The sequence below is a fragment of the Barbus barbus genome, assembly GCF_936440315.1.
Source record: "Barbus barbus genome assembly, chromosome: 49".
Taxonomy (NCBI): domain Eukaryota; kingdom Metazoa; phylum Chordata; class Actinopteri; order Cypriniformes; family Cyprinidae; genus Barbus; species Barbus barbus.
Window position 1 is genome coordinate 20,811,231 of NC_136727.1, and position 22,736 is coordinate 20,833,966.

At 38.5% G+C, this 22,736-nt stretch overlaps 1 protein-coding gene across 1 annotated transcript in view; it reads left to right on the forward strand.

Annotated features, from left to right (window-relative positions):
- Positions 1 to 910: 910 nt before the first annotated feature.
- Positions 911 to 22,736, forward strand: part of LOC306867764 (kinesin light chain 1-like) — a 35,997-nt gene continuing 14,171 nt past the window's right edge. Inside the window, exons 1-11 of the mRNA XM_079413624.1 lie at positions 911 to 1,031; positions 13,545 to 13,796; positions 13,935 to 14,165; positions 16,216 to 16,285; positions 16,594 to 16,819; positions 17,881 to 17,968; positions 18,327 to 18,428; positions 18,552 to 18,725; positions 19,312 to 19,411; positions 21,506 to 21,555; positions 22,214 to 22,281. Of these exons, the coding sequence (XP_079269750.1) occupies positions 13,548 to 13,796; positions 13,935 to 14,165; positions 16,216 to 16,285; positions 16,594 to 16,819; positions 17,881 to 17,968; positions 18,327 to 18,428; positions 18,552 to 18,725; positions 19,312 to 19,411; positions 21,506 to 21,555; positions 22,214 to 22,281 (1,358 nt within the window). The 5' untranslated portion in view covers positions 911 to 1,031; positions 13,545 to 13,547. The remainder of the gene's footprint in view (positions 1,032 to 13,544; positions 13,797 to 13,934; positions 14,166 to 16,215; positions 16,286 to 16,593; positions 16,820 to 17,880; positions 17,969 to 18,326; positions 18,429 to 18,551; positions 18,726 to 19,311; positions 19,412 to 21,505; positions 21,556 to 22,213; positions 22,282 to 22,736) is intronic.

Sequence of the window (22,736 nt, forward strand, 5' to 3'; positions counted from 1 at the left end):
TTTTAATTATTTTTTTATTTCTATCCTTACACTCACAAATCTTTATCACTTCTACTGCATTGTAATTAAAGCAGAGCTCATCCTCACTATTAAAGCTAAAATGAGACCTTTACATAGAACATAGCCTTATGTGATGAATGACCGATTATATCTGTGTTAGGTCTGTGTTACAGTAATTCTAGCTGCATCTTATTAAACAATTTCGAATAATTAAATAACTGACTGAAGTTATGTAATTGATTATAAAAAGGCCAATAAATGGCTGAAATTCCATTTCAAAACTGATGCACGTCAGCTTTAATATTTGTAAAAGCAGCTTTTAGGTCACGTGCGCTTCTGTGTTCTGCCCGCAGATGGCAGTGACATCAAAGTAGACTGTTTTATTCCTTTCAGGAATATTTAATACCTTTCTGTTAATAAATTCGAACCCGGATATTGATAATAATAATTGTGAAGCAACAGTGGCAGGAGCAGAAGACGAAAGCGATGTGAGCGTTACATGTGTGAACCTCATTAATGTTTTTCTTCTAATAAAATATATACTAAACACAATGATTGAAGAGTAAGTGTCATTCCAGCATGATTTATGCGACATTTGCCTTAAATTAAATTATTTGAATTTTTCCTCTCAAGGCCTAGCTTATAAATATTTATTATGTGACGTTTGACGTTGCTTGGTAATTCTCCTGAAATGTCCAGTCACGCAATGTCATTAATATTCATAACCGAGTCAGTAGGTCACTTCTCCAGCTTCGTACAGCCTCTAATAGTCGAAGCGCCACCCTCTTACTGCCTTCCAGCCAATCAGTAAAGCCCGTCACGCTACCTCATTAATATTAAAGAGCCCAGCCTTCCCCGTAGTAGGATTGGCTGAGCGCAGCCGCAGAAAGTGCGCAGTGCCGGTCCATCTCTCGGTGCTGCTGACCTCTCCTAGCCCGCTTCTGGATACGGGATGTGTTTTCTCTCAGCTCGGCCTTGATTCAACACGGTGTCGGACATTAGTGCAGTGGACGCAGCGGTGATCGTAACAGGTATGTTATGATATGTTAATGAGAGTGTCTCAGTGTTAATACTCCGAGGTAATCATTGTATTCATACTGTAATGTTCAGTTTGCATTTAAAAGGGTGTGTTACGTAGGGGAAAAGGCTCTTAACCGCGGTTTTCTGTGGTAGTGTTAGCAATATGCTTGTGCTTTCTGTCATAAACTCAGATGATTGTACAGTGACCTATGGACTGTGTCTCACATGCATCAGCAGTTATGCATCAGGACAACACCCCATCCTCACACTCATCCCATGCACATAAACACCTGGAATACAGATCTAATGCCTGCTCTGTCTAACAACACCCTATACACACTCATCCCATGCACATAAACACCTGGAATACAACACCCTACACACACTCATCCCATACACATAAACACCTGGAATACAACACCCTACACACACTCATCCCATACACATAAACACCTGGAATACAACACCCTACACACACTCATCCCATGCACATAAACACCTGGAATACAACACCCTACACACACTCATCCCATGCACATTAAACACCTGGAATACAACACCCTACACACACTCATCCCATGCACATAAACAACTGGAATACAACACCCTACACACACTCATCCCATACACATAAACACCTGGAATACAACACCCTACACACACTCATCCCATGCACATAAACACCTGGAATACAACACCCTACACACACTCATCCCATACACATAAACACCTGGAATACAACACCCTACACACACTCATCCCATGCACATAAACACCTGGAATACAACACCCTACACACACTCATCCCATGCACATAAACACCTGGAATACAACACCCTACACACACTCATCCCATACACATAAACACCTGGAATACAACACCCTACACACACTCATCCCATACACATAAACACCTGGAATACAACACCCTACACACACTCATCCCATGCACATAAACACCTGGAATACAACACCCTACACACACTCATCCCATGCACATAAACACCTGGAATACAACACCCTACACACACTCATCCCATGCACATAAACACCTGGAATACAACACCCTACACACACTCATCCCATGCACATAAACACCTGGAATACAACACCCTACACACACTCATCCCATGCACATAAACACCTGGAATACAACACCCTACACACACTCATCCCATGCACATAAACACCTGGAATACAGATCTAATGCCTGCTCTGTCTAACAACACCCTACACACACTCATCCCATTCACATAAACACCTGGAATACAACACCCTACACACACTCATCCCATGCACATAAACACCTGGAATACAACACCCTACACACACTCATCCCATGCACATAAACACCTGGAATACAACACCCTACACACACTCATCCCATACACATAAACACCTGGAATACAACACCCTACACACACTCATCCCATACACATAAACACCTGGAATACAACACCCTACACACACTCATCCCATGCACATAAACACCTGGAATACAACACCCTACACACACTCATCCCATACACATAAACACCTGGAATACAACACCCTACACACACTCATCCCATACACATAAACACCTGGAATACAACACCCTACACACACTCATCCCATGCACATAAACACCTGGAATACAACACCCTACACACACTCATCCCATGCACATAAACACCTGGAATACAACACCCTACACACACTCATCCCATGCACATAAACACCTGGAATACAACACCCTACACACACTCATCCCATGCACATAAACACCTGGAATACAACACCCTACACACACTCATCCCATACACATAAACACCTGGAATACAACACCCTACACACACTCATCCCATACACATAAACACCTGGAATACAACACCCTACACACACTCATCCCATGCACATAAACACCTGGAATACAACACCCTACACACACTCATCCCATACACATAAACACCTGGAATACAACACCCTACACACACTCATCCCATACACATAAACACCTGGAATACAACACCCTACACACACTCATCCCATGCACATAAACACCTGGAATACAACACCCTACACACACTCATCCCATGCACATAAACACCTGGAATACAACACCCTACACACACTCATCCCATGCACATAAACACCTGGAATACAACACCCTACACACACTCATCCCATGCACATAAACACCTGGAATACAGATCTAATGCCTGCTCTGTCTAACAACACCCTACACACACTCATCCCATGCACATAAACACCTGGAATACAACACCCTACACACACTCATCCCATGCACATAAACACCTGGAATACAGATCTAATGCCTGCTCTGTCTAACAACACCCTACACACACTCATCCCATGCACATAAACAACTGGAATACAACACCCTACACACACTCATCCCATATAAACACCTGGAATACAGATCTAATGCCTGCTCTGTCTAACAACACCCTACACACACTCATCCCATGCACACTGTTAGATCATCACACAAACACTTCATTTCTGCTGCTTGTAATGTTTGGACATGTTCTTACACTCTGCTTCATGTGGGAACATATATATTTATTAGTTTTATTCAAAGATTTTCAAAAATATAAGGATTATGACCTGGCTCAGGAATGGTTACAACAGTAATACAGTTATTATTATTACAAGAAATATTTAAAAAATGCAGTTAATTAGAAAATGGCACATTGTAAATAAGATACACAGGATACATTATAATGTAAATACTCCTAAATATAAAAACAAATAATTACAAATTTAACAAATAAATACAAAAAACTTTGAGTACACTATACAATTTACACAATTCTTCATGCAATTCATGCAATAAAATTCTTATACAGTGATATGCTGTTGTGAACAGCACTGCAATACTTATTTCTGAATTAAAATTGTCTTTGATATTGTTTTAAATAAAAAAATGGATTGATATAATAATGAAGAAAAAGCCTTGTTGCAAAAATTCTATAAAAAAAGGAATTTATTTGAATATTTGAACAAAACCGCTTATTGATATTTGGAAAATGACACATAAACAAGCTATACCATATATATATATATATATATATTAAATTCAACAAAATTTGAAAGAGTAAACACTAAACAACAATTTATATAATCCTATTGTATTAGGGATATATTATAAACAAGATGCACAATAAATATATATATACACACACAGACACACAATATATAATTCTTTGAATTTAAGATTAGGATTAAACATAAACCTATATTTTGAGTTAATCTCAGACTGTCTTGTATCTCACATTCCCGCCGGCACGTTTATACATCAGGAGGAAGAGGTTTAGAGCGTTTGTCTGTAGACACAGGCACTCCTCGCTTCAGCAAACAGTTCATGTCAATAATGTAGTCTAGATAAGAGACACTTACAGGACACGCTCACTGCCATTCACAAAAGTCAGTGCTGAAGTGAAAGTATATGAAGGCATTAATGTGCTGTTTAGTGCCTGGTTGATCTGATGATACTCAGTTTGAATTATTCTGAAGTCATTATTAGTGGTGTTTTCAATACTGTAAGTAACCGCACCGCAGCAGTTTAATAATTCAAATCACAAAAGTTGAGTAACATTACAAACAATATTAGCCAACATCACTTATAATAAACAAGACTGAGCCATCAAACACTGAAATACAAATAAACAGTATTTATGTAGTAAAAACTACATTAAAAGTGCAGTTCATACATATTCTTACAAGCATTCATACATGCACTGAAATTAAGTTTCTTGCAAAACAAAGTCCAATTAAATTCTAATGTAATCTTACTTAAAATTCCACATTTAATTCAATGCGTTACTAAATGTTACGCCACTTACCATGTTGTGATGCCGTGTCCTGGCGCGATGACACAAAAACAATAAAATCCACTATAAAAGAGGCATTTGTTGCATCCAGTGGGGACATAATTACTGGTTATAATGACTCATACTGTCTTTTTACACGTCGCGTTGCATCGCGCCGCATCACGCCGCGTAAACATTGCCATGTCTGCATTTGTGATCGGAGAAACGACAAGCAACAAGCACTACTCTACACTGCTCAAAACTCGTTTGAATAGTCAGTAGCAGAAACATACTTACAGGCTGTGAGTCAGAAGCACCAGACTGTCCTTGCAAAGTTGGAATTGCCTCACTTTATAGAAACAGTCTTTGTGCAGCCAGCATTGTAGGCTACTCTTCAAGGTTCAGGAAATAGTCCTCCGTAAAATGCGCTGCACACACTCTAATATTTGGGTTGAACTGTTCTGGAACAGTGTTGTAAATTACTTAACTTAACCACTGATTTCTAGTTGTGTCCTCTTTTGGAAGCCCAAACTAAGTAGTTTCATTTTCACCACGAAACACAGCGTCTCCAGGAGATGGCGCCGGCGGCAGCAACAATACTACAGCAAGAATAATAGTTCTGCCGTCTTTCATTGTGTAAAAATTTGGGCGGTGTTTTGCAAATCTTTCCACACAGTGACGTAGACATGTGGGGTGTGTTTAAATTAGCCGTTTTAGGTAACTTCAGGGATCTTATCTATGCATGAACAGCTTGTAACACTCCAAAGAGAAAGGAAAACGTGAAATTGCATCATATGACCCCTTTAAATATGCCCTGATATCAATGAAAGAAAAGCTTATTACAAAAATTAAAAAAAAAAAAAATTAAAAAGCAGTTTGGTGTATTAATTATTTTCTTCCAAAATAAATACATATTCCAACAATTCTGCTTATTAACATTTGAAAATAGTTTGTCTGCCTTTTCACAATAATGTGGCGCAACCAGCATTCAGAAACATACAGAGAAAACATAAAACAGGAAATGATATCACAGAGATGGCCCTTATGACTGTGTCAAGGTCAACAGGTCTCAAAAATGTGACCTTTTTATGACAAGGCAAGGTTAGTTCACATTATAAAATGTCATGTGGTGCGACTCTCCAAAATGTAATGATATTTATGAATTAAGTATAAGATGTGCACTCTCACATATGTTCAAGTTGTAGGGAGTTTAAGTTTAAACTTTTGTTGAAAATAGTAAAGTATTTTCAAACTGTATAAGACCAATATGAATACCACTTTGTGTATTACATTCAATTTTTCCTTTATAATTTGATAAATTCTAATTTGTCATCGACCCGATACATTTGAAGCGTTCAGGTAAGGACTTGCCTGTAATATGCATTAGAGGCCATAAACCACATCTAGCTCTAGCCTGTTATTGAATTGAGAATACTGAGATATTTAGGAAGCAAGCCCTTCCCCGTTGACTCATGATTGGTGAATCACAAAGCTGACTGTAGGCTTTCAGGAAACATCATACTGAACATGTACTGTAGCTGCTTTTGTATCAGGTTTCAGCATCTAGAGAATTGCATTGATTGAAATCTTCAGTCAGTGTAGTAACAGTCACAAGGCATGCAGCAGTTTAAAGACTGAATCCACAGGGATTGACAATGGCAGTGCCAGAAGAATCTCCATGGGCTTTTGATGATGGGTTATTCTGGAAAGACACCTGGAAATAGCAGAAGACGAGTCAGTCGTCATTTTTCTGCATTATGATAATGAAGACTGTGAAATGGAAATATTGTCTCAATGCATCTTCATTTTCTTTAATGTAGCATGCAATGTTTACAGAAAACAAGGGCCATTTCTCTTTACTGTCAGCCATAATAACATAATACTGAACTAATAATGTAAGTTTTAATAGCACAGCCATTTTGCCATCACTGCACATCCACCTTGTGTTTTCCATCTCTCAGATTTTATCACTGACTCAATATTTATGTTCTATTTCTGTTTCATTGTTGCCATGGATATTGGAGAGGGATAACTGGTTAGTTATGAGGCTGGAATACATTCACTCGCTCTGAACAGATTTTAAAACACTTGCCAACTTTGTAAATGGTTACAGAGAAAAACTGGGCATCATAAACTAGTTGTTCCAAACACAACAAACTCATACAGAAACATGCGTTGTGTGTGCTAGGAGATGCGTGACAAATGAAAACAATAAGCAGTGAAAAAAATCAAACGTTTGATATTCTTAGAAAGGATGAATCATAGTCTGAAGCTAAAAGATCTGAGGCTGTGACCATCATAGACTACCAGATTTTTTTTTTTAAATCTGTCAACTTTAACTACCCAAAATCTACCGACTATGACTTTCAGCAACTATAACATAGACTAAACTGAGGCAAAAATCTGGGTCGTGTTGTGTTTTCCAGCCTTAATTTTCCAAACTGTTCACCGTAGTAGTTCACCCAAAAATGAAAATTTGCTGAAATGCCCCCCCCCCCCAGGCCATCCAATATAAATGAGTTTGTTTCTTCATCAGATTTGTAGAAATGTAGCATTACATCACTTGCTCAGCAATGGATGCTCTGCAGTGAATGGGTGCCGTCAGAATGAGAGTCCAAACAGCTGATAAAAACATCACAATAAACCACTTTTGAAGCAAAAACCTACTTGAGTGTAAGAAACAAATCCATCATTAAGCTGTTTTAACTTTAAACAGTTGCTTTTGGTTAAAATACAAGTGCATAATCCATAATAACCCTTCCTCCAGTGAAAAAGTGAGCCATCTCGCCTGAATCAGAAGAATATTTTTGTCCAGAAGTGATGGATTTTAATGCTGGATTTGTTTCTTACAAACTCGCAGCTTTTATCTTCTCAAGTCATTAACTGATGGACTGGAGTGGTGTGGATTATTGTGATGTTTTTATCAGCTGTTTGGACTCTCATTCTGACGGCACCCATTCACTGCAGAGCATCCATTGCTGAGACAGTGATGTAATGCTACATTTCTCCAAACCTGATGAAGAAACAAACTCATCTGCATCTTGGATGACCTGAGGGTGAGCACATTTTCAGCAAATTGACATTTTGTTCAGGTGAACTGTTTCTTTAATGTTGTAGTTTACACAAAAGGCCTCAACAGTGGGGATTTTTATTTCTAACAGCTGTGCCTTGTCTTAGTTGTTCCTTCCTGTTTAATCATTAATAGATGACTAGCAGCAAAGCGAGGTTTAACTTGTAAGTAAATGATTTTCATTGTGGGAATTAACAGATAAAGGCATAGTCACATTAATCAATGACATGCATGTAATTCTTTGTATATTGTGTGTGATTTCATCACACTGTTCTATTAAAGCCTGTTGATGCATTATAGAACATTTATTCAATGTTGTATTTTAATAAATGGTTATTATAAGACAGAAAGGACTATTATTCGTCATGTGATTGGTCAGTGTTTTGGATGCAAGGCTTTATTGATTGAGTGGGATCACATGACCTACTGGAGGCTAAATGGATGGGTATTACAGCATGAGGCTGATGTTGTCAGGGTGAATTGTAAATGCTTTACACCCAGCTGATTTTAAAACTCAAAGCTACTATTGTGACAAGTTTGGTCAATTAAGGGATCCAAATAGGGCTGCCACAATCATGAAATTTGGTTGAATTATAGCATGATTGATCATTTATAATTGTTTCCTTCCTACATTTATTTAACTAGCTGTTTAAGATTGAAACATGAAAAGATGCAAGATACTAAAATATTTGTACCATAAGTTACATTAGAAATTACAATTACAGTACCTTACATTAAAAATTTTGTAAATTTGTTGGTACCAGTCAGTAGCCTATAGATTGTTTTTGTCATCAACTAATGCTTTAACATGCTCCGTTTTCTGTTGCATTGTTTTGCTTCAGTCAGTTGGTCTGTGTTCATGAGTTCCCTTGCTTAGTCAATCATCCTGTTCACCTGTTGTCTGAATAATTATCTCATTAGTTCCCTTTTAAGCCCTCAGTTCTCCCTTAGTCTCTGTCTGTTCTTGTTTGTAGATTGTGGTTGTTCCTGTTTCCTGAGCACTTGTGATTAAAAGTATTTCCTTATAACTCCTTGTTGCGAGAATTTCTACTTTAACCACATTGCATAACAGAAGAACGGATCGAAACAGTTTCTAGCAGAATTTGTCTTTCTTTTGCTTTGGTCTCTTTTTTTGCTCCTCATCCTCGGACCATCCAGCTGCTCTGCCTAGAGTAGAAGGACTGTTCGCTGGGGTACCATACCAAGGACTTTTTAGATCTGGCATGCCTCATGCAGTATCCTGATTGGTCAAAGGCACACCTTCCAGGGAACGGTCCCAGAGAGGACTTTGCTGCTTTTGTGGAGTGGGTGCTGGTGAACAACAATTCAGTGTTCCCCATCTGCCTCGCGGAGGAGGATTTCACGAGCTCCACTCCAAGTCCAGAGCCCAGCTGGCCGCCTTCCCCATGCTGCACAGAGCTGATGCCAGAGCCCACTGCAGACACAGAGACTGATTCTGCTGTGATGATAGAGCCAGAAAGCGTAACAAATCTGTCCATCACCTCAGAGCCCGAGCCCGATCTTACGTCTGACCAGTTGCACGAGCTGGCAACATCGCCCATCCCTGAGGGAATACTTGTGGAGTATGAGGGCATGGAGGGAAGCCCCACCCACACTCCTGCCACTGAGGGTGAGCTGTAGCTGGCCTCTGGAATAGTAGATGTTTTTGAAGAGGATGTGTCCCTATTTCTCCCGTCTCCACTGGTTCCGTCTAGTCCTGAGTCTTCTATGTCTCCTGAGTCTCTGATGGTTCCACAGCCCTGAATCTCCTAAGTCTCTAATGGTTCCAGCCAGCCCTGAATATCCTGAGTCTCTCCTGGTTCCACCCAGCCCAGAATCTCCTGTGTCTCCACTAGTTCCACCCAGCTCAGAATCTCCTGAATTTCCGCTGGTTCAGCCCAGCCCAGAATCTCCTGTGTCTCCGCTGTTTCCGCTCAGCCCAGAATCTCCTGTGTCTCTGCTTGTTCAGCCCAGCCCTGAATCTCATGAATCTCTGCTTGTTCAGCCCAACCCTGAATCTCCTGAGTCTCTGCTGATTCCACCCAGCCCAAAATCTCCTGTGTCCCCCGCTGGTTTCGCCCGGCCCAGAATCTCCTGAATCTCCACTGGTTCAGCCCAGCCCAGAATCTCCTGTGTCCCCGCTGGTTATGCCCAGCCCAGAATCTCCTGAGTCTCTGCTTGTTCAGCCCAACCCTGAATCTTCTGAGTCTCTGCTGGTTCCACCCAGCCCAGAATCGCCTGAATCTCTGCTGGTTCCGCCCAGTTCCTGTTCTCCTGTGTTCCCTCCCGGCCTGCCTCTCCCACCTCCTCTCCTTAAACCAGCCAGTTCCTCTGCCCTGCCTCCACTGATTCCTGTCAGTCCCTCAGCTAACCCTCATTCAGCACCATCTGGGTCTCCACCTCCAGCCACTGAGCGCTGGACTCCACCTCATCCCTCTGACTCATTGACTTTGGCTCCATGTGCCCTCATCTTCTCTGTGGCCCATCATCCCAATGGCTCTGCCTGGGAACCTCATTCCTTCAGCTCCCATGGCTCCTCCCATCTTTGACTCCTCCATGGGCCTCGTCCATGCAGACCTCTGGTTCAACATCTGGCTGCTCCTGCTCCTGGCTTCTCCAGGGCTCCTCCCACCCTCCTCTCCCTCATGGACTTGTTTATTAGACTTTGTTTTGTTTTGTTTTGCTTTCCCACCCTCCCTCCTCAGTTGGACTATTTTATGGCGCAAAGATGTACCTTCTGGGAGGGGGGGGGGGGCTGCTGTAACATGTATGCTCAGTTTTATGTTGCATTGGGTTTTGTTTCAGTAAGTTGTCTGTGTTGATTGCCATTGGAGATTGCCGTTTTTAGATGTAATTTGTTTTCCTAGCAATTAATACTGTTTGTCAAATCTTCTATAAAGGTTTTTCTTATTTATGCTTTTTTAGGTTTTTATTTTATTTTATTTATTTATTTATTTTTTTAACATTTAGGCACATTTGTTGCATATTCTACTACAGGATTAACATAATTAGAAATACACTGCAATTTAAGTTCACAAACAAAGATGAACCATGAGATACAGTATCTCACAGAAGTGAGTACACTCCTCACATTTTTGTAAATATTTTATTATATCTTTTCATGCGACAACACTGAAGAAATTACACTTTGCTACAATGTAACGTAGTGAGTGTACAGCTTGTATAACAGTGTAAATTTGCTGTCCCCTCAAAATAACTCAACACACGGCCATTAATGTCTAAACCGCTGGCCACAAAAGTCAGTACACTCCTAAGTGAAAATGTCCAAATTGGGCCCAATTAGCCATTTTCTCTCCCCGGTGTCATGTGACTCGTTAGTGTTACAAGGTCTCAGGTGTGAATGGGGAGCAGGTGTGTTAAATTTGGTGTTATCGCTCTCACTCTCTTATACTGGTCACTGGAAGTTCAACATGGCACCTCATGGCAAAGAACTCTCTGAGGATCTGAAAAAAAGAATTGTTGCTCTACATAAAGATGGTGTAGGCTATAAGAAGATTGCCAAGACCCTGAAACTGAGCTGCAGCACGGTGGCCAAGACCATACAGCAGTTTAACAGGACAGGTTCCACTCAGAACAGGCCTCGCCATGGTCGACCAAAGAAGTTGAGTGTGTGTGCTCAGCGTCATATCCAGAGGCTGTGTTTGGGAAATAGACGTATGAGTGCTGCAAGCATTGCTGCAGAGGTTGAAGGGGTGGGGGGTCAGCCTGTCAGTGCTCGGACCATACGCTGCACACTGCATCAAATTGGTCTGCATGGCTTTCGTCCCAGAAGGAAGCCTCTTCTAAAGATAATGCACAAGAAAGCCCCCAAACAATTTGCTGAAGACAAGTAGACTAAGGACATGGATTACTGGAACCATGTCCTGTGGTCTGATGAGACCAAGATAAACTTATTTGGTTCAGATGGTGTCAAGCGTGTGTGGCGGCAACCAGGTGAGGAGTACAAAGACAAGTGTGTCTTGTCAAGCATGGTGGTGGGAGTGTCATGGTCTGGGGCTGCATGAGTGCTGCTGGCACTGGGGAGCTACAGTTCATTGAGGGAACCATGAATGCCAACATGTACTGTGACATACTGAAGCATGCAAACAATTTGCTGAAGACAAGTAAACTAAGGACATGGATTACTGGAACCATGTCCTGTGGTCTGATGAGACCAAGATAAACTTATTTGGTTCAGATGGTGTCAAGCGTGTGTGTCGGCAACCAGGTGAGGAGTACAAAGACAAGTGTGTCTTGTCAAGCATGGTGGTGGGAGTGTCATGGTCTGGGGCTGCATGAGTGCTGCTGGCACTGGGGAGCTACAGTTCATTGAGGGAACCATGAAGGCCAACATGTACTGTGACATACTGAAGCAGAGACTGGGCCGCAGGGCAGTATTCCAGCATGATAACGACCCCAAACACACCTCCAAGACAACCACTGCCTTGCTAAAGAAGCTGAGGGTAAAGGTGATGGACTGGCCAAGCATGTCTCCAGACCTAAAGCCTATTGAGCATCTGTGGGGCATCCTCAAACGGAAGGTGGATGAGTGCAAGGTCTCTAACATCCACCAGCTCCGTGATGTCATCATGGAGGAGTGTAAGAGGACTCCAGTGGCAACCTGTGAAGCTCTGGTGAACTCCATGCCCAAGAGGGTTAAGGCAGTGCTGGAAAATAAAGGTGGTCACACAAAATATTGACACTTTGGGCCCAATTTGGACATTTTCACTTAGGGGTGTACTCACTTTTGTGGCCAGCGGTTTAGACATTAATGCTGTGTGTTGAGTTATTTTGAGGGGACAGCAATTTACACTGTTATACAAGCTGTACACTCACTACTTTACATTGTAGCAAAGTGTCATTTCTTCAGTGTTGTCACATGAAAAGATATAATAAAATATTTACAAAAATGTAAGGGGTGTACTCACTTCTGTGAGATACTGTATAATTGAAATAATTCATACTTCATTCCAAACCCTCAATTCTGCGCAGTGTTGCTAATTTAGCAATTTTGTTGCTAAATGTAGCAACTTTTCAGACTACCCTAGCATGGTATTTTTCTTCCAAAAGCAACTAGCGACAAATTTAGATATTTTTTTAATTTATTTAGCAACTTTTTGATAAGTGACTCAAACGATAAAAAGGCACACATTTACCATTTGAATTAGACAAAAAGAGGACACCAAAGATGCCTAACTGTACACTTATCGCATGAAATAAGTTAGCTGCTATTTGCAATTGTTTAATTTAATAATAAAATGAATAATTTAATAATCGAATAATTGTTCATTTATGATGCACTTTGTTAGTAGCTTGTACCTGCGATTGTTGATCAGTTAGTACACTGTAAGAAAAATATCTAAAAATGGAAAAGGTACTAGTAATTTTCCAGGATATTATCCATTATCCTTTGTAATCCAAAAACACAAAATACAATGCGTAATTTAAAATCCAGGTAAAAAAGATTAAAATTTGATGTAGTGACAATTTTGCGTTGTGATTACGTAATGACGTCATCACGATTCACGCAATTACATCACAACATCATTTAGTAACTTTTAGCAACAAATCAATCTTCCTTTAGCAACTTCCCCTGAAAATTAGTTGGCAACACTGATTCTGTGCCTTTGCCTTCACAGAGCATGTCCACCATGGTTTACCCAAACGAGGAGAGACTAGAGAAGCTGACGCAGGAGGAGATCATCTCCAGCACTAAACTGGTGATTCAGGGTCTGGAAGCTCTCAAGAGCGAGCACAACTCCATCCTGCAGAGTCTGGTGGAGACCATCCAGTGCTTAAAGAAAGATGAGGAGGCCAGTTCGGTTCATGAGAAGTCCAACCTGCTGCGCAAATCTGTGGAGATGATTGAGCTGGGCCTGGGTGAAGCACAGGTGAGAGACGATGACAGTACAGGGTGGGGTGAATGAATATGGTGAATACCACTGAGGTGGTAGAAAGTCTATTGTTAGCATACATTGCTGAACTAGTTAATAATGTAAAAATATTGCATCACCTATATTACATATCAGGTGATGATGGCCCTGTCCAACCACCTGAACGCAGTGGAGTCAGAGAAGCAGAAGCTGCGTGCTCAGGTGCGACGGCTCTGTCAGGAGAACCAGTGGCTGAGGGATGAGCTAGCCAACACCCAGCAGAAGCTCCAGAAGAGCGAACAGAGCGTCGCACAGCTGGAGGAGGAGAAGAAACATCTGGAATTCATGAACCAGCTCAAGAAATATGATGATGGCATCTCACCAGAGGTGAGTGTCTATGGGATGGAGCGTCATACTGGCACAAGAAAAACACCCCAATTACATCATGTTGCAATTTTTTTTTCTCCTGATTTCTATTTTTTTTTTTTTTTTGAATATTGTAGGAAATAATATATGAAAAGTTTACACTGCAGAAAGAAACTTCATGGAGCTGGATTCTACCTCCAGTGTCATTCTGTATTGGGACTGTTTACTAAACCTAAAACTATATATAAAAATATATATATATATTTCTCACTTTTTGAAATAAAGCTGAAATAAAGTAAAAATATAAATATTAGATGAAAAGCCAAAATAAGAAATGTTCCCCTGGCAACTAAGTGATATTAACCAAGTTTAATTTGAAGTACTAAAATTATCTAAAATTGAAACAAAAAAATGAATTAAAGCCATATATATGTATATATATATATATATGACAAATGACAAGTATGTATAAATAACAAATCACAACAAAATTTCTAAAACTTAAACTCCAATAAAGCTAAATCAAATATTAATAAATACTATAGCAGTATATAAATAAAAAAATAACACTGTTGCCATTATTCATTATTCATATTGTGTCTGTCCTTTTAAACAAAGTTAACTGATGTTGTTTTTTCCCCAATATTATTGTTATTACTATTATACCAAGTATACAATATATTTTGCTTATATTCTAGAATATACAGTCATGGCCAAAAATATCGGCACCCTTGGTAAATATGATCAAAGAAGGCTGTGAAAATTAATCTGCATCGTTAATCCTTTTGAACTTTGATTTTAAAAAATCACAAAAATCTAACCTTTCATTTTTGGATGAAAATTGTGAATATGAATGGGAATATACTTCACAGATATTTTACTCATAAGAATTTCTAGGAGTGCCAATAATTGTGTCCAACGTGTATTTGAGAAAAATATTTATTTCATAATGATATTTCCCCCATTTAAAATTCTTATTATCCAATGAAAGGTTAGATTTTTGTGAATCTTTTTTAATAAAAGATCAAAAGGATTAACGATGCAGATTAATTTTCACAGCCTTCTTTGATCATATTTACCAAGGGTGCCAATATTTTTGGCCATGATTGTACTTGGAAAATATGCTGAGATATGTATCCCAATTAATTTTTGATTGACTATCTATCTATCTATCTATCTATCTATCTATCTATCTATCTATCTATCTATCTATCTATCTATCATTTTCTGTTTTTTTATTCAGTTTATTTTGTTTTAGTATTTTTGTTTTCTTTTACAATATATCTATATAGTTTTTAATAATTATCATTTCAGTTTAGTTATTCTTTTATAATACCTTATTTAATTTAATTTAAAGTTGATGGTTTTAGATAACTAAAATAAATCTGGTGTATTCCTTGAATTGTTTTGATCTTGAGTTCATTTTAATACATTTATAAGTCATTTAATAAAATTAGAAAACTAAATTACAATGTTTTTGTTGCAAGAACCCATGACTAACATTCTAAGTAGACTTATTAATGAATAAAGGGGGAACCTTTCTGGCTTAAATCTCCTCTGCAGCAATAGCCTGGCTTTTCTTGGGAAATGAGCCGTGTCCTTCTTCCTGTAAGTGTAGCCAGCATTGATTTATTGTCAGTTTGAACAAATGACACATGTTTTGCTGGATGGAGATGTTACAAAGAAGATAATCATTGTTACTGGGTGATGAATTAGTAAATTGTATTCCCTGGCAAACAGAAGGTCCTCTCCTTTACTTCAGTCCAATGTTTTTCATTTTTCTCTTTCTGCATTGGAAGCATTTGAAGGCACTCTATCTGTTAAAATGACAGTTGCCTCCAGCTTGTCATTTATATTTCATGAAAGGCTGTTTCATGCAGTTACTTCCTGAATTAATGGTGCCATTAAAATCTCTAAAGACAGTCATGCATGGACGAGATGCAGCTGACTCTAGAAATGATCTAATATATAAGACTAATAGTAACGGAGCAGCACAGACTGTATATAAACAAGAATCATACTAAATTGAATATTTAAATCTTTTTTTTTTTTTTCTTTGATTTTGTTTTAGGAAGAGAAAAATGGTGAGACTCCCAGAGATGCCCTGGACGATTTGTTTCCCAATGATGAAGATGACCAGGGTAAGGAAGTACAAAAATGACACAATAATCCCCCTAACTCTATAAGAATAGCAAAATCCACAATGTATACAAATTGGATGCTGCATTACCATATTTGTCTAATATTAACAAAACATGGAAAGGCCTGAGACTCAAGGTTCCATATTTGACTACTGTTTTTGTAATAAAAGTGAAATGTGACAGATATGTCAATGCGGCGTTACCAAAGTGTGGATTTGAGGCAAGAATGGCATTTGGAACGGAGCTAGGGAAACCATACAAGTCATATATTTGATAGTAACAGTGTTACTCTCTGCCGCCCCCTTCAGTCCCACACCGGCACAACAGCGCGCTTGCTGCCGCTCAGCAGGGTGGGTATGAGATCCCAGCCCGCCTCAGGACCCTCCATAACCTGGTGATCCAGTACGCCGCTCAGGGCCGCTACGAGGTGGCCGTGCCTCTCTGCAAACAGGCTCTGGAGGACCTGGAGAAAACCTCTGGACACGACCATCCCGATGTAGCCACCATGCTCAACATCCTGGCTCTGGTCTACAGGTGTGTGTTTGCTTATGTGTAAATGCATTTGGAGTCAATTATTTACTCACTTCCATGTAATTACAAACCTGTATGTTTTTATGAAACACGCACAAAAAAGACATTTTAAAAAATGACAGTAAATCGGCCTTGTAGCTTTCAAGCATTATAAAAGACACAAAAGCATAATTAAAATGGTTAATATGGCTATGTTTAAATATAGGACAGATGTCAGTATTTTCAATGAACAAATAATGACTTATTACTTCAGAAAGCATGTAATTTAGTGCACAAGTCATTTGGACTACTATTGTGTCACTTTTATAGTGCATTAGCTTCATCTTCAATGCTCCAGTTTCCATTATTTATAAATGCATTGACAAAACAACCGGTACATTTTTCAGAATTTCTTCTTTTGTGTTCCACTGAAGAAATAAAGTAATTTGTTGGGTTTAGAGTGATGTGATTGTGAGTAAATTAGGACAGAACTTACTTTCTTTAACCAGCAAGACTTCCCTCAACCAGCTTTACCAGAAAAGATTGAATAAAGTACAAAGTAAGTCCGCAGATTCTGTCTGGGCCTATTTATGTGTTGGGATGTACTTAATCATTCTTTACATTTCATCAAATTATGTCATATTTTATATATATATATTTATAAATTCCTCATTGTTTTCAGCATCCTCTGTCAGAACTGGCAATTCTGTTAGTTTGCAAATTTGCCTAATTTGTGATGTTGTCATGGAAAACTAATTCTCCTTTATTGAATTTAGAATGATATTTAAGTGAAATATATGGAAGCCCGTTTCCGCCACTTAATAAAAAATTAAATAAGGCATTTGCGTCTTTTTATCACATGTGTGATACATGATACAATCTCGCGATTGCGTGATAAAAAAAAGACTATCATGCAATTTTAAGAAAAAAGTCATAATTGTGAATTTATATCTCTTAATTCATAACACTTACCTTTTTAATGTTTTATTTAGTGGTGGAGATTGGCTTCCATAGAAAGATTGCCCACTAAATCTACTGAAATAAGCATCTCGAAATAAGACTTTATTGTGTTTCTTTTCACTCAGGGACCAGAATAAATACAAGGAAGCTGCTCATCTCCTTAATGATGCCCTGTCAATCAGAGAAAAGACCCTGGGCAAGGACCACCCAGCTGTAAGTACAACAAAACACATATTGCCCTAAAAAAAAATGAGAATATAAGGTTGTGCATGGGATGTCTTTTATTATATTTGCTTCTGAATGTCTTAAACGTCTTCCAAGATTCAGTGCCTCAAAGGCCTTGCAAACTTCAAATCAAGTAAATAGGTCTATAAACCCATAGGAAAGATGGTGACTGTTAAAAGCTATGGACTTTTCACATAATTGTGTAAAGTAAGAAAATTGGAGTCTGTGATTCCTAAAAACGATTTTGCTATATTTATAACAAATGGTCCATGAACAGTTCAGAGGTGTTCTGTCTGGATCCACACTCTACCCTGTAATCAGTGTCCATATTTCATGACTAATCCAGGTGGCGGCCACCCTCAACAACCTGGCGGTCCTGTACGGAAAGAGAGGAAAATACAAGGAAGCAGAACCTCTGTGCAAGAGAGCCTTGGAGATCAGAGAGAAGGTACTCTCACATAAACCTGGCCTGTTTGTGTTGTGTCAGCTGATTAAAATGATATTTGAATAATCATGTCTTCTGTGACTAGTCGGCCATATTGTAATTATCTCTCTCTCTTTCATTGCTCAGGTGTTGGGGCGGGATCACCCAGACGTGGCCAAGCAGCTGAATAATCTGGCTCTGCTCTGTCAGAATCAGGGGAAGTATGAGGAGGTGGAGTATTATTACTGCAGGGCTCTGGATATCTACGAGAAAAAACTGGGACCTGACGACCCCAATGTTGCCAAGACCAAAAACAACCTGGTGAATATAATCAGCACTCATGTTTGCACAACGAATCAGACTCTTTCATTGTTAAGAGATCGATTTTAAAACATGAGACCCTGGAGCACAAAACCAGTCTTAAGTCGTTGGGGGATATTTGTAGAAATAACAAAAAATACATTGTATGGGTCAAAATGATCAATTTTTCTTTTATGCCAGAAATCATTAGGATATTAAGTAAAGATCATGTTCCATGAAAATATTTTGTAAATTTCCTACCGTAAATATATCTAAACTTCATCTTTGATTAGTAATATGTATTGCTAAGAACTACATTTGAACAACTTTAAAGGAGATTTTCTCAATATTTCACTCAAATATTATGATATTTGTTATGATAGGACAAATATTGTCCTATCATAACAAACCATACATCAAAGCTTATTTATTCATCTTTCAGATGGTGTATGAATCTCAATTTAAAAAAATGGACCCTTATGGTTTTGTGGTCCAGGGTCACATACTGTACTTCATCTATAACCTGTAATAGAAATAACTGTACACATTTCTGTTTTTAAGGGTATGCCGTAATTGTAAAATAGCTTCTTTATTATTTTTCCTGCAGGCCTCATGCTATCTGAAACAGGGCAAGTATAAGGAAGCTGAGATCCTCTACAAAGAGATCCTGACGCGCGCCCACGAGAAAGAGTTTGGATCTGTAGATGGTACGATCATTGCTTGATTATGGCTCTTCATTATTCATTAGCTGACAGCCTGCATGCTTTCTCACAAAAGGGATTTTTCTTTCTTTTTTTGGCAATGCTATAAAACTGAACTGTTGTCATTGCTGAATGATATGTATTGACGACTTCACCAGCCAACCCTCGACTCTTGATATCGTGACCTTTCCGCACACCTGACCTCTGGTTTACTACCATTCACTGAGCCGTGGATTTCACAGAAATCCAGGAGCAAACACAACTGATAAAACATCTTTTTAATACCAAAACATATAGGATTAGTTCACATTCAGAAGGGTTTGGGACTAAATGTTGCATGTTCTTGCCATATATGTATATATGTTTTGCCGTGAAGATGAATTGACTTTCAAATATGGACGCTTGCTTGCCTGTGCCAGGCAAAATATTCAATGTGAATGTCTCAAAAATAAATGTGAAAGCAGAAGTGCAAAGCACATTAGTGTACGAACAACTGAACAGATGGTTTGTATCTGTGATTTCCCTCTCTTTTACTTCTTGGAAGTTGTACAACTTTCAAGTGAAGTTCTGTGTTAAGTCATTTGTGACTTTCTTTTATTTTCAAAATCTCATCCTTTTTTTGTCATTTTATTTGGTGTTCTTGAATATCAGAAAATTGGTTATCCGTTCAGAATAGGCCAATTTGTGTGTTGTTTATATGATTTTGTTAATCATTTTAATGTTGATTTTCACACTTGATTTCAATAAATCAACTTGATTGATTTCATAATTTTTCTATATTTTCTGTTTCATATGTTCAAATTTATTTTGTGCTCTTGACAGTTTTAATACGTTCACCTGGTAGACTGTTGGTAAATGACAAAACTTCAAGAATGAAGTTACTGCAGTTATTCTTAGATCCCAGACGTATGGAAGCCTGTTTCCGCCACTGAAAATAAGGGTCATTGCGACTTTTTGTCTCACAATTATTATTTTTTTTTCCCCAGAATTGCATGATATAAACTAACAATTACAAGTTATAATGTCAGAATTGTGATATATACTTATAGTTATCTCAAAACTTGCAATTCTAACTTTTTTTCTTACAATTGTGAATTTATATCTCACGATTCTGACATTTTTCTCACAATTATGACTCATTTTCTCAGACTTGTGAGATAAAAAGTCGCAATTGCGAGCTATAAAATCCAATATTGAAGAAAAAAGTACTGGCTATTTTCGTATTTTCGAGTTTATATCTTGCTATTCTGACTTTATAACTTGCAATTACGAATTTATGTCTCACTATTTTTAGAAAAATGTCAGAATTGCGAGTTTGTCTCACACTTTATATTAGGTGGCCTTAACTACTATGTACTTACATTTGAATTAATCATTTGGTACAATGCACTTATTGTGTACATGCATGTTTTTACATTTGTACTTATATTTTTAAAAATACCTATATGTAGTTACATCTGTAATTAATTTCTGTAATTACAGTCATAATTACACTGTTAACCCATCCCTTACGCCTTAACCCACCCTTAAACCTACCCAGACCACCAAACCTGTCCCTGACCTTACCCATAGCCCACCTCAATAGCAGCAAAAGTGTTTTACAATATGAACACAAGAAGTACATTGTACTTATTTTTTGATGGAAGTGGATAGTAGTTAAGGTCACCTAATATAACGTGTGACCAATTTATGTCTTGCAATTTTCAGAAAAAAGTCAGAATTTTAAGTTTATATCACACAAATATGGAAAAAAGGGCAGAATTTTAAGATAAAAAGTAGCAATTACCTTTTTATTTTTATTCAGTGGTGGAAACAAGCTTCCATACATAGTAATTTTAACAAGTATTAAACTTAACTATGAAACTCCTATAACCTTTGTAACCTAAATCTAAAATTGAAGGAGGAACCCAGCCATACCTAGAAACTAGAATATCACAGAACATTCAGAATGCCTTAGAAACAGCTTAGCAATTCAATGGCAAGATTTATCATAAATAAATATGATTTTACAGTAATAACTACGGTATTTGGCAGTTTTTACCATGTTGCATTTTTGTAATGGCTGACTACAGTAGCAGAACTGTTTCTCTGTGTCTGCAGCTGAAAATAAACCCATCTGGATGCATGCTGAGGAAAGACAAGAGAGCAAAGTAGGTTTCTGCCAGCACATTGTGTGTGTGTGTGTGTGTGTGTTTGTGTGAGAAATGCTGAGATGCTCATGTGGGAAGCTGATATAGTGGGTACAGAAAGTCACCACCCGTTTTCAATATATTTACCTTTTGTTGCACAGAGCCTGAACTGAAAACACTATTGTAGCTTTTTCTGGCTTTACAAACACAGTAACAATACTCTGAATAAGGATTGCGCTGCAGTCACTCCACAGACTCTCAGTGGGATTTAGGTTGAGCTCTGAGTAGGCCACTAGACAACGTTCTTGTTCTTTATAGCTGTTTAGCTGCTCTGATTAGGGTTACTGTCATACTGAAACATAAGTAACATATTTCTGCCTCTGAATCTTGTTCTTACGGAAGCGTATTGCATTCCCTTGAGGAAAAATAATCTACTCTGTTTTTCTGAATTAATGACTTAATTATCTCGTAATTCTGAGACAAATGAATTCCCCGTGCCTTGCCACAACCTGCACTGTAAATGTTTTGAAGGGAGTTTGTGGCTGTCTGTACCCAGTCTATATGTATTTACAGCAAACACAGTTTCTCTGACTGCAAACCTGTCTGGATGATTGACAGCTGAGAAGATTTTGAAACTTCACTGTCTGTCTCTGTGTGTTTTCCTCCTCCTTTCTCTCAGGGAAAGTTGGCAGATGGGAATCATTATGGGGAATACGGCGGCTGGTACAAAGCCTGCAAGGTGAACAGGTGAGGAAAAAGCAGCTACAATTACCCAAACTTACCTACCCCACAGCTAAAACTGCTGTCTGCAGTTAGTTCAGCTGAAACGTCGGCTTAAAGGAATGTTCTGGAAAGTTGAATATGAGATAAGGGTGCTAAAAATAAGTGTTAAAATGCACTGTTTTAAATGTAAGGCCACAAGATATGTAAACATGGGACTAAAGATTAATTTACTAACCTCGTCTGTGCAGAAATGTTTCCACTCCTGTCATAACCATGGTCATACGTTACGTAAAAGGATATAAGGTGTTTTACATATGAAAAGAGTCTTATCTTAATCATGATTAATGGCTATAATTCTGTGGTTTACACCTACAGTTCCATTTTAAAGCCGGAAAAATGTATACTTTATGTGTACATAGGCCTTAAGATAGGGACAAAACAAAAAAAGTGTTCTCAACTATTTGTTTAGACTATAATGT